General features: G+C 42.2%; 1 protein-coding gene across 12 annotated transcripts in view; it reads left to right on the top strand.

Moving 5' to 3' along the window:
* The window catches only part of LOC118367937 (acyl-CoA-binding domain-containing protein 7-like), an 81,884-nt gene that overhangs the window by 26,236 nt on the left and 42,613 nt on the right, over positions 1–13,035 (top strand). For 6 of the 12 annotated variants that reach the window (XM_052495552.1, XM_052495555.1, XM_052495557.1 and 3 more), the window contains exons 1-8: positions 2,530–3,038; positions 7,974–8,093; positions 8,192–8,316; positions 9,279–9,460; positions 10,190–10,314; positions 11,262–11,370; positions 11,533–11,626; positions 11,790–11,915. In XM_052495552.1, the coding sequence (XP_052351512.1) occupies positions 7,979–8,093; positions 8,192–8,316; positions 9,279–9,460; positions 10,190–10,314; positions 11,262–11,370; positions 11,533–11,626; positions 11,790–11,915 (876 nt within the window). In that variant the 5' untranslated portion in view covers positions 2,530–3,038; positions 7,974–7,978. Of the gene's footprint in view, positions 1–2,529; positions 3,039–7,973; positions 8,094–8,191; positions 8,317–9,278; positions 9,461–10,189; positions 10,315–11,261; positions 11,371–11,532; positions 11,627–11,789; positions 11,916–13,035 lie in introns of those variants that run through there. The other 6 variants (XM_052495561.1, XM_052495562.1, XM_052495551.1 and 3 more) reach the window with 6 other exon arrangements.

The following is a 13,035-nucleotide window of genomic DNA, read 5'->3' as shown; positions in this document are numbered from 1 at the left end:
GTTTAGATGGGGAGAGGCTGTGCCTTTTTCCACAGATTTTCAATGGGATTAAGGTGGGATTTGGCTGGGCCACTCAAGGAATTTCACATTATTGTTCTGAAGCCTTTCCAGCTTTGCTTTGGCTGTATACTTGTTCATTGTCCTATTGGAATGTACATCTTCGCCCCAATCTAAGGTCAATTGCACTCTGAAGTAGGTTCTCATCAAGGATTTGGCTCCATTCATTGTTCAATCTGTCTTTACCAGTCTCTCGGTCCCTGCAGCTGAAAAACATCCCCATAACATGATGCTGCCACCACAATGCTTCACAGTAGGGATGGTGTTAGACTGGTGATGAACTGGCTGTGTCTTGTTCTCCAGACAGCGCTTTGTATTCAGGCCGAAGAGTAAACTTTCATTTTTGCCTCATCAGACCACAGAATCGTGTGATTTATGCTCTGTATTTCACTTGCCTTTTTGCAAACTCCAGGCTTCCATCTGGCTACTCTCATAAAACCCAGATTGGTGAAGTGCTGTGGAGACTCTTGTCCTTCTGGCAGGCTCTCCCATCTTAACCAATGAACTCTGTAGTTCTGTCAGTGGTCATTATGTAGTGCTGTTTTTGGTCACCTCCCTGTCGTTCTTGCCCAGTTGCTTAGTTTGGTTGGACAGCCAGCTCTAGGCAGAGTCTGGGTAGTTCCAAATGTTTTCCATTTCCCAATGATGGAGACCACTATGCTCTTGGAATCTCTCAACGCTAGAAATTGTGGGAGGCCCCGGTGCACAACTGAGCAAGAGCACATTTACATTAGTGTCTAGTTTGAGAGACAAGACGCCTCACAAGTACTTAACTGACAGCTTCATTAAATAGTACCCGCAAAAAAACAGTCTCAATGTCAACAGTGAAGAGGCGACTCCGGGTTCGATTACAGGCTCAAAATGTCCAGAAACAAAAACCTTTATTCTGAAACTAGTCAGTTTATTCTTGTTCTGAGAAATGAAGGCTATTCCATGTGAGAAATTGCCAAGAAACTGAAGATATTTTCAAATTATATACTTGGATTAGTGAACAAAACGTGCCATTGGAACACAGGAGTGATGGTTGCTGATAATGGGCCTCTGTATGAATATGTAGATATCCCATTAAAATGTTTTGCTGTTTCCAGCTACAATAGTAATTTACATCAATAACAATTTCTACACTATTTGAAAGATTATTGGAATCTGTGTGGGTAGCTGGACAGGTAGGATGACTGACAGTGAAGGTGAACAGGTGGTCACGTGTCAGGTGAAACAGGAATGGATGAGACTGAGGCTATAATTCCTTTAACCATAAAGTGGTATATTTACTGAGTAGTCTGTGCTGCATCACAAAGGAAACAAATAACATGTATACAATCAAATTCATAATCAAATGATAAAATCATATCAGTCATTATTAACATAAGTTAAGGCCCATCTCAACAGTCCAGTTCATTAAGAAGTCAATAGTAATCATCCGCGAGTCATTTAGGCTCAGAACTTCTGGATTTATCATAAATCATGAAACAATACAAACAGTGAATGGTTATACAATCTATAATCTCCATGATCAAAGTCAATCAGTTAGCAAAAAACGTTTCTCATTTCACGCTTTCAATTGTCTTCAGATTACATATAATTAATGATCAATACACAGGTAACCATATCGATTGCATAATTGACCAGTAAAAAATTAAAAAACAGTGGGAATGAGGATCCGTAGGGCCGTGATCATTGACAATTCAGCTTACACAATGTTTGAAGCCGTGCTCCGGAGATAATAACTATTAACAGAATGGCCCATCTCCCAGATCGCCAACTGATGATTCAGATGAAAGGTAAGTCGGTGGACTTATCGTGGATTCATGGACGTGCTACAGAACTTCTGGATGAGATGGAGTTAAGGAAGAGAAAGCAGCGAGCTCAGGCAATGGCAATTTCCTCCTTTTATGGAGTTGAGATCTGTCGGACATTTCCACCTGACCTAATTAAAGCGCCCCTGGCCCAGCTGAGTAAATGGCAATGAATTAAAGAAGTATTCCACCAATTCCATGGGCCTTTTCTACACTATTTCTGATCAATTCAATGTTATTTTAATGGACAAAAAATTGCTTTTCTTTCAAAAACAAGTACATTTCGAAGTGACCCCAAATTTTTGAATGGCAGTGTGTGTTTTGAAAGAAAATACTTTTTTTATTTTGTTTTTACTAATACACAGTTATGGTACGACCCATTGCGCATTAAATGTGTGACGTAGCCTTAAAGTGATGCTGTTTCTAATCTGTATGGTGCCATGATCATCACTGTTCACAGTTTGTGATGTTTCATATACACTGTAATGGCAGGTAATGCACCAGGATCTAATGCTGACAATGCATCATCTAAAAGTGCAACCGTACAAGAATGCATGCACATCTGGCCTCGTGTAAAGATCAAACAACTATTTTAAGAGTAGTGTGTTTTAGTAGTCTCACAATAGATATCCATGACGAATGAAAAACCAAGTCACGTGTAATAATATCACCACTTCTCTCTTCCGGGTGTTGGCAGTCAGTTAACTGGGGTTGACTAGATGGGTTACAGCTTTTGTCAGATTTGACTTTTCGTAGCAGGTTAGGATAATTAGTTTAATATTAGGAAAAAGGTCAGAGTTAGCTAAAATGCCCAAATAAACACACGTTTGGCGTTAATTTGACAAAAGCTGTAGCCTTTCTAGCCTTGACCTCTTACTGGGTGAAAGGTGATGAGAAGCGCTGCATACACCACGAGCGGAGCAACAACACAAACTACCGCAAGCGCCTTCCTCTAGTCTAGTCTAGAAAATAGCTGCAACATCATTTTTATTTTGAATGGACGAACGAAACCAACGTTTCACATATCGGAATTTGCAGAATATCGCAAAGTACTAAAGTTTTTGTGGGATTAAGCTGCTTCGATCGGATTGAAAACTGAAACGGACCTACATTCGAGCCGTGAAAACAATGCAACGGCCTCAGGGGCCAACTATTTTATAGCAAGCTAGTGCACTTGTTTCTGCAGTAAGTAGAACTGACTTGCTCGTTAACTATGTTTGATCATATGGTTATGTAGCCAGAATGTATATCTAATCAATTGTGCTGTAAAAGTGCGTATTAATGCGATTGGTACAAGGCTGCGCCGCCTCGGCAAATATGGAATTTGATCTCCAGTAATAAAAGTTGCTTCTGGCCTGCAAGTCTAGCTATCTGGACAAGTACATGTTTATGTGGAATTACTCTGATATCATACAACCAAATCGGAGTATGTTAAACTTTGAAATCAATGGTTTTTGTTTTGCATACATTTTAAAGTGAAGTCTCAGAGTAATTCCCGCTGCAATGGAATTGCCCAGCTTCAAATTCTACAACTATCTTTGTAGATAATGACTGTACTGTACTAGGGGAGATTGTGGTACATTGATCCATAGGGGTAGGTCGAGCCACCCTTGTTTCTAAGAAATCATAAACAACATTTATAATCTGACCAAATATGGAAAAAGTAAGGAAGTTAACTTTAGATCCAAAAAACTGGAATTTCACCAAGGCATGAATTTTATTGGTTTCATGATGATTGTATCTAAACCAAATGAAATTATTTTAAGATTGTTCTATAAAAATGCAAACTCAGCTCCATCATTCATTGAATCAGGTGAACCCATGATATTGCCAACTACTTTAATGATTTTTGGCAATATTAGCAAACTTAGGCATGACATGCCAACAACGGACACTACACATCCAAGTATAACTGACCAAATGAAAGACAAGCATTGCCATTTTGAATTCCGCAAAGTGAGTGTGGAAGAGGAACAAATTATTGTTGTCTGTCAACAATGACATGCCACCGGGGTCTGACAATTTGGATGGAAAATTACTGAGGAAAATAGTGGACGGTATTGCCACTCCTATTTGCCATATCTTCAATGTAATCCTACTAGAAAGTGTGTGCCCTCAAGCCTGGAGGGAAGTAAAAGTCATTCTGCTACCCAAGAATACTAAAGCCCCCTTTACTGGCTCAAATAGCCGACCAATCAGCCTGTTACCAACCCGTAGTAAACTTTTGGAAAACATATTTTGAACTAGAGGTTGATGCCTCTGAAATGTATACATTGATTAAGTAGGTTAGTGTTATGGAGATTGTACTCTTATTAGAGAAACGGTGAGAAAGATTGGATTAACAATGTTTGCAGTTCTGTTCCATGTCACTCAGCTGGTATTATCCAATTAATTGTCCATTTGTCCAAACAAGATGAGATCTGGAAATAATAAACATGAATACAATGGCATCAGTACTAAGATAATTACATTCATTTAGCAATAACAAACAAGATATACAGCTTTCTTACATTGTTTGACCAGATACAAGGCTATTTTACAGGAAACAAATTGCCAACAGACTTTCAGCATGCTTATAAGGACAGACATTCAACAAGCACAGCACTTGCAGAATGCATGCATCGAGGGCCTCCCAGAGTGGTTAAGTGGTTAAGGGCCACCAGAGACTCTGGGTTCGCGCCCAGGCTCTGTCGCGACTGTGAGGTCCGTGGGGCGACGCACAATTGGCCCAGCGTCGTCCAGGTTAGCGAGGGCTTGGCCGGTAGGGATATCTTTGACTCATCGCGCACCAGCGACTCCTGTGGCGGGCCGGGCGCAGTGCGCGCTAACCAAGGTTGCCAGGTGCACTGTGTTTCCTCCGACACATTGGTGCGCCTGGCTTCCGGGTTGGATGCGCGCTGTGTTAAGAAGCAGTGCGACTTGGTTGGGTTGTGTATCTGAGGACGCATGACTTTCAACCTTCGTCTCTCCCGAGCCCATACGGGAGTTGTAGCGATGAGACAAGATAGTAACTACTAAAAACAATTGGATACCACGACATTGGGGAGAAAAAGGGGTCAAATAGAAAAAGAATGCATGCATTGCGTGGATGTACTTCCTTCTGTCTTGTGCACGTGTTGATGAGAAAACAAATCGTGATAACCACACATAGACCCGCGTTTTGAATTCGGTTTAATAATACTTTAAATTATTTAATTTCAACCAGCTGATGGATGATCGGCAGTGTAGGTTCAAATGAAGTTTATTCAACATACTGAATTGTAAAGAAACTGTTTCGATTTTATTTTAATCTAAAAGTGAGACAAGAGTGGAGGCTTGTCCAGTCCACACTTGGATTCGTAGTGTCTACCAGGGTAGGGGACCAGGTGTTTTGGTATTGTAGGGGACAGTACGTCAATGGCTAACTAGGTGTTTTGGTATTGTAGGGGACAGTACGTCAATGGCTAACCAGGTGTTTTGGTATTGTAGGGGACAAAATGGCTAACCAGGTGTTTTGGTATTGTAGGGGACAAAATGGCTAACCAGGTGTTTTGGTATTGTAGGGGACAGTAACCAGGTGTTTTGGTATTGTAGGGGACAATGGCTAACCAGGTGTTTTGGTATTGTAGGGACAGTACGTCAATGGCTAACCAGGTGTTTTGGTATTGTAGGGGACAGTACGTCAATGGCTAACCAGGTGTTTTGGTATTGTTTTGGTATTGTAGGGACAACATGGCTAACCAGGTGTTTTGGTATTGTAATGGCTAACCAGGTGTTTTGGTATTGTAGGGGGCTAACAGGTGTTTTGGTACAAAATGTCCAGGTGTTTTGGTATTGTATGGCTAACCAGGTGTTTTGGTATTGTAGGGGACAGTATGTCAATGGCTAACTAGGTGTTTTTTGGTATTGTAGGGACAAAATGGCTACAGGTCAATGGCTAACCAGGTGTTTTGGTATTGTAGGGGACAACCAGGTGTTTTGGTATTGTCAATGGCTAACCAGGTGTTTTGGTATTGTAGGTGACAAATGTGTTTTGGTGTAGGGACAAAATGGCTAACCAGGTGTTTTGGTATTGTAGGGACAGTAAAACCAGGTGTTTTGGTATTGTAGGTGTTTTGGTATTGGGACAAAATGGCTAACCAGGTGTTTTGGTATTGTAGGGACAACAATGGCTAACCAGGTGTTTTGTTTGTAGGGGACAGGTAGGTGTTTTGGTATTGTAGGGACAAAATGGCTAACCAGGTGTTTTGGTATTGTAGGGGACAAAATGGCTAACCAGGTGTTTTGGTATTGTAGGGGACGTCAATGGCTAACCAGGTGTTTTGGTATTGTAGGGACAGACAAAATGGCTAACCAGGTGTTTTGGTATTGTAGGGGACAACATCAATGGCTAACCAGGTGTTTTGGTAGGGACAGTTGTGGCTAACCAGGTGTTTTGACAAAATGGCTAACCAGGTGTTTTGGTATTGTAGGGACAAATGGCTAACCAGGTGTTTTGGTATTGTAGGGGACAAAATGGCTAACCAGGTGTTTTGGTATTGTAGGGGACAAAATGGCTGTTTTGCTAACCAGGTGTTTTGGTATTGTAGGGGACAATGGCTAACCAGTCAATGGCTAACCAGGTGTTTTTTGGTATTGTAGGGACAAAATGGCTAACCAGGTGTTTTGGTATTGTAGGGGGACTAACTAGGTGTTTTGGTTTGGGGACAATTGTAGGGACAAACATCAATGGCTAACCAGGTGTTTTGGTATTGTAGGGGACATGGCTAACCAGGTGTTTTGGTATTGTCAAAATGGCTAACCAGGTGTTTTGGTATTAACCAGGTGTTTTGGTATTGTAGGGGACCAGGTGTTTTGGTATTGTAGGTGACAAAATGGCTAACCAGGTGTTTTGGTATGTAGGGGACAACATGGCTAACCAGGTGTTTTGGTATTGTAGGGGGCTAACCAGGTGTTTTGGTATTGTAGGGGACAAAATGGTTTGGCTAACCAGGTGTTTTGTTGTAGGGGACAAAATGGCTAACCAGGTGTTTTGTAGGGGACAAAATGGCTAACCAGGTGTTTTGGTATTGTAGGGGACAAAATGGCTAACCAGGTGTTTTGGTAACCAGGTGTTTTGGTATTGTAGGGGACAAAATGGCTAACGGTCAAAATGGCTAACCAGGTGTTTTGGTATTGTAGGGGACAAAATGGCTAACCAGGTGTTTTGGTATTGTAGGGGACAACAATGGCTAACCAGGTGTTTTGGTATTGTAGGGGACAGTACGTCAATGGCTAACCAGGTGTTTTGGTATTGTAGGGGACAGTACGTCAATGGCTAACCAGGTGTTTTGGTATTGTAGGGGACAAAATGGCTAACCAGGTGTTTTGGTATTGTAGGGGACAAAATGGCTAACCAGGTGTTTTGGTATTGTAGGGGACAACATGGCTAACCAGGTGTTTTGGTATTGTAGGGGACAAAATTGGTATTGTAGGGGACAAAATGGCTAACCAGGTGTTTTGGTATTGTAGGGGACAAAATGACAACATGGCTAACCAGGTGTTTTGGTATTGTAGGGGACAAAATGGCTAACCAGGTGTTTTGGAATTGTAGGGGACAAAATGGCTAACCAGGTGTTTTGGTATTGTAGGTGACAACATGGCTAACCAGGTGTTTTGGTGCTGTAGGTAACATGACCAACCAGGTGTTTTTGTATTGTAGGGGACAAAATGGTTAACCAGGTGTTTTGGTATTGTAGGTGACAACATGGCTAACCAGGTGTTTTGGAATTGTAGGGGACAAAATGGCTAACCAGGTGTTTTGGAATTGTAGGGGACAAAATGGCTAACCAGGTGTTTTGGTATTGTAGGTGACAACATGGCTAACCAGGTGTTTTGGTATTGTAGGGGACAAAATGGTTAACCAGGTGTTTTGGTATTGTAGGTGACAACATGGCTAACCAGGTGTTTTGGAATTGTAGGGGACAAAATGGCTAACCAGGTGTTTTGGAATTGTAGGGGACAAAATGGCTAACCAGGTGTTTTGGTATTGCAGGTGATGACATGGCTAACCAGGTGTTTTGGTATTGTAGTTGACATGGCAACCAGGTGTTTTGGTATTGTAGGTGACAACATGGCTAACCAGGTGTTTTGGTGCTGTAGGTAACATGACCAACCAGGTGTCAGAGTTCCCCACTGAGCGGACGTTCCAGTACCAGCATAGCCTGCCTCCTCTCCCTGTACCGTCTCTAGAGGGGAGCCTCGCCAAGTACCTGGATGCAGGTGAGATGCCAGCTGCATGTGAGACAGAGAAGCGCCATTAGCATGGACCCTGAATGAAAATGTGTCTAGTTACTGAAATGTCTGTGTGTATTTTCCAGTGCGGCCGTTTGCTACAGAGGAGGAGTACCAGGTGACTGCAGCCGTAGTGAAGAGGTTTGGAGAGGGCATCGGCAAAGACCTGCACCAAAAACTACTGCAGAGAGCCAGGACACGCAGGAACTGGGTACACACACTCAACTAGAGGTCGACCGATTATGATTTTTCAATACCGATACTGATTATTGGAGGACCAAAGAAAGCCGATACCGATTAATCTGACGATTTTTGTAATAATGACAATTACAACAATACTGAATGAACACTTTTACTTTAACTTAATATAATACATCAATAAAATCTATTTACTCTCAAATAAATAATGAAACATGTTTAATTTAGTTTAAATAATGCAAAAACAAAGTGTTGGAGAAGAAAGAAAAAGTGCAATATGTGCCATGTAAAAAATGTTTAAGTTCCTTGCTCAGAACATGAGAACATATGAAAGCTGGTGGTTGCTTTTTACATGAGTCTTTAATATTCCCAGTTTTTATTTTATTTTAATTTTACTAGGCAAGTCAGTTAAGAAGAAATTCTTATTTTCAATGACGGCCTAGGAACAGTGGGTTAACTGCCTGTTCAGGGGCAGAACGACAGATTTGTACCTTATCAGCTCAGGGATTTGAACATGCAACCTTCCGGTTACTAGTCCAACGCTCTAACCACGAGGCTACCCTGTCGCCCCCAAAATTAATTAGGTTGTAGTTTTTGTAGGACATTTCTCTCTATACCATTTGTATTTCATATACCTTTGACTATTGGATGTTCTAATAGGTACTTTAGTATTGCCATCCTAATCTCGAGAGTTGATAGGCTTGAGGTCATAAACAGTGCAATGCTTGAAGCACAGCGAAGAGCTGCTGGCAAACGCAGGAAAGTGCTGTTTGAATCAATGCTTACGAGCCTGCTGCTGCTACCACCGCAGGAACTGGGTACACACACTCAACACACTGCACAGCTAGAACCTGATCACACACCATACTCGACCCTGAGCAACTACAAAAGGGAATCTTTGAGTGTTTTAAATACTGCAGTCATTATGGTGTCTCCCTTCAGTGTTTCATGTTATATTGTGTGTGTTTCCCCTAGTTGGAGGAGTGGTGGTTGAATGCAGCCTATCTGGAATTGCGTTACCCCTCCCAGTTGAATGTGAACTACGGAGGTCCTGCACCCTACCTAGAGCACTGCTGGCCCCCTACAGAGGGAGTACAGCTACAGAGGACCAGCATAAGCATGTGGCACACTCTACAGTACTGGGACCTGCTTCGCACGTAAGATACTCACATTGAGTGTACAAAACATGGTTCTTTCATGACATAGACTGACCAGGTGAATCCAGGTGAAAGCTATAATCACTTATTGATGTCACCTGTTAAATCCACTTCAATTAGTTTATATGAAGGGGAGGAGACAGGTTAAAGAAGGATTTTAAACCTTGAGATAATTGAGACATGGATTGTGTTTGTATGTGTTTCATTCAGAAGTTGAATGACAGGTTATATAAAATATTTAAGTGCCTTTTGAACAGAGAGTCAACATTGGCCAGCATCCCTGTGGAATGCTTTTGACACCTTGTAGAGTCCATGCTTCAACGAATTGAGGCTGTTCTGAGGTTCAAAAGGGCATGTAACACAATATTAGGAAGGTGTTCCTAATGTTTTGTACACTCCGTGTATATGTATTAAGGTTACACACACATCACAACTACTGCTACCAGACTCTTCCGATTGCGACATAATGCACAATTTAAACACTTGCCCTCCAATCCCCCCCTTCCCCAAAACACGTGTTTTTATTTAACTATAGTCTTCCTGTATTATAGTTGTTTAAAATGTTTATTCTATTCTACTGAGCCAGTTACTTTATGTTTCTATTATTATATTTGATTTCTTATTGTTGTTCCGTTGTCGAGAAGGATCCTGCAACTAAGCATTTAGTTGGACAGTGTCCCTAAACACACACGTTCAGTACACACTCTCTGACTGTGCGGTCCCCGACAGGGAGAGGCAGGACCCTCATAAAGCTGGTAATGTGGTGTTGGATATGGACCAGTTCAGAATGCTGTTCTGTACATGTAAAGTTCCTGGAGTCACCAAGGATACCATCATCAACTACTTTAAGACAGGTCGGTGACCCCCCCCACGACATCGCCATGCAATATGATGTTTGTTTTTGTGTGTAGTACTGTTATTTATGTGTGTGTGTTTTCTATGTGTGTTTGGATGTGTGTATTGATTACTTTAAGACATGAAGGTCAGTCAATCTGGAACATTTCAAGAACGTTGAATGTTTCTTCAAGTGCAGTCACAAAAACCATCAAGCGCTATGATGAAACTGGCTCATGAGGACCGCCACAGGAAATGAAGACCCAGAGTTACCTCTGTTGCAGAGGATAAGTTCATTAGAGTTACCAGCCTCAGAAAATGCAGCCCGAATAAGTGCTTCACAGAGTTCAAGTAACAGACACATCTCAACATCAACTGTTCAGAGGAGACTGTCTGAATCAGGTCTTCATGGTTGATTTGCTGCAAAGAAACCACTGCTAAATGACACCAATAAGAAGAGACTTGCTTGGGCCAAGAAACACGAGCAATGGACATAAAACCGGTGAAAATCTGTCCTTTGATCTGATGAGTCCAGATTTGAGATTTTGGGTTCCAATATCTGTGTCTTTGTGAGATGCAGAGTTGGTGAACAGATGATCTCTGTGACGCTATGCAATTCAGCGGTGGTTGATGAAAATGATCCCGTTAACGGGATGGCAGCCATAAGAAGTTAACTGTTGGAAAAGCATTCCAGGTGAAGCTGGTTGAGAGAATACTAAGAGTGTGCAACGCTGTCATCAAGGCAAAGAGTGGCTACTTTGAAGAATCTTAAATATAAAATATAGTTTGATTTGTTTAACACTTTTTTGGTTACTACATGTGTCATTTCATAGTTTTGATGTCTTCACTATTATCCTACAATGTAGAAAATTGTAAAAAAATAAAGAAGTAAAACCCTGGAATGAGTAGGTGTGTCCAAACTTTTGACTGGTGCTGTATGTATTGATCTTTTTTCTGTGTGTTGTAGAGAGCGAGGGTCCATGCCCCTCCCACGTGGTGGTGATGTGTAAGGGGCGTTTCTTCTCGTTTGATGCAGTGTGTGACGGACACATTCTTACCCCTCCAGAGCTGCTCAGGTATTCTGGCCGGTGGATATTTAGGTATATTTGTGTGCATCTGCATATATTTGCATGTATTTATATGTCTGTGTGTGTGTGTGTGTGTGTGTGTGTGTGTGTGTGTGTGTGTGTGTGTGTGTGTGTGTGTGTGTGTGTGTGTGTGTGTGTGTGTGTGTGTAGGCAGCTGACCCATGTAAAGCAGTGTTGTGAGGGGGAGCCTGCAGGTGACGGAATCGCCGCTCTCACCTCAGAGGAGAGGACACGCTGGGCTAAGGTGTGTGTGTGATGTTGGCTGTGCAGAACGGACATCACCATGCACTAAACGTGTCTCTCTCTCGTGTCTCTCTCTTTCAACTTTCTCTGTCTCTCTCATCTTTCTCTGTCTCTCTCTCTTTCTATTCAATTGTAATTCAATTTAAGGGTCTGTGTGTCTGTAGGCCAGGGAGTATCTAATAGGTATAGATCCAGCCAATAAGACCATCTTAGAGACCATCCAGAGCAGTCTGTTTGTGGTTTCACTGGACGATGCTAAACCCTACGCTACTGCAGAGAACTACACAACAGTACGTAAACAAACACACACACACCCTCTCACAACCTATAGACAGATATTTGCAATAGCAAGTTGAGTTTGTAAAGGTAAAGAGCAGACTTGAGTCCAGGATGCGGTCAAAGTAAAATGCAAAGGGTAATAATTAGCACCAGAGGCTAAAAAGCTAACTTTGTCAAACAATGATAGCAGTGAGACTTCTGCCACTTTGGGATGTTGTCCAGTACAGATAGGGAGATCTTTTTAAGTGGTGTGTAAGCATTTAAGCAGGTTACACATGTTTTGATTGTATGCAAAGATACAGTGGGGCAAAAAAGTATTTAGTCAGCCACCAATTGTGCAAGTTCTCCCACTTAAAAAGATGAGAGGCCTGTCCTCCACTCGTTACCTGTATTAATGGCACCTGTTTGAACTTGTTATCAGTATAAAAGACACCTGTCCACAACCTCAAACAGTCACACTCCAAACTCCACTATGGCCAAGACCAAAGAGCTGTCAAAGGACACCTGAAACAAAATTGTAGACCTGCACCAGGCTGGGAAGACTGAATCTGCAATAGGTAAGCAGCTTGGTTTGAAGAAATCAACTGTGGGAGCAATTATTAGACAATGGAAGACATACAAGACCACTGATAATCTCCCTCGATCTGGGGCTCCATGCAAGATCTCACCCCGTGGGGTCAAAATGGTCACAAGAACGGTGAGCAAAAATCCCAGAACCACACGGGGGGACCTAGTGAATGACCTGCAGAGAGCTGGGACGAAAGTAACAAAGCCTATCATCAGTAACACACTACGCCGCCAGGGACTCAAATCCTGCAGTGCCAGACATGTCCCCCCGCTTAAGCCAGTACATGTCCAGGCTTGTCTGAAGTTTGCTGGAGAGCATTTGGATGATCCAGAAGAAGATTGGGAGAATGTCATATGGTCAGATGAAACCAAAATATAACTTTTTGGTAAAAACTCAACACGGCGTGTTTGGAGGACAAAGAATGCTGAGTTGCATCCAAAGAACACCATACCTACTGTGAAGCATGGGGGTGGAAACATCATGCTTTGGGGCTGTTTTTCTGCACAGGGACCAGGACGACTGATCCGTGTAAAGGAAAGAATGAATGGGGCCATGCATCGTGA

The sequence above is a fragment of the Oncorhynchus keta genome, chromosome 34, assembly GCF_023373465.1.
Source record: "Oncorhynchus keta strain PuntledgeMale-10-30-2019 chromosome 34, Oket_V2, whole genome shotgun sequence".
Lineage (NCBI taxonomy): Eukaryota > Metazoa > Chordata > Actinopteri > Salmoniformes > Salmonidae > Oncorhynchus > Oncorhynchus keta.
This window is presented reverse-complemented; position numbering and strand designations above follow the sequence as displayed.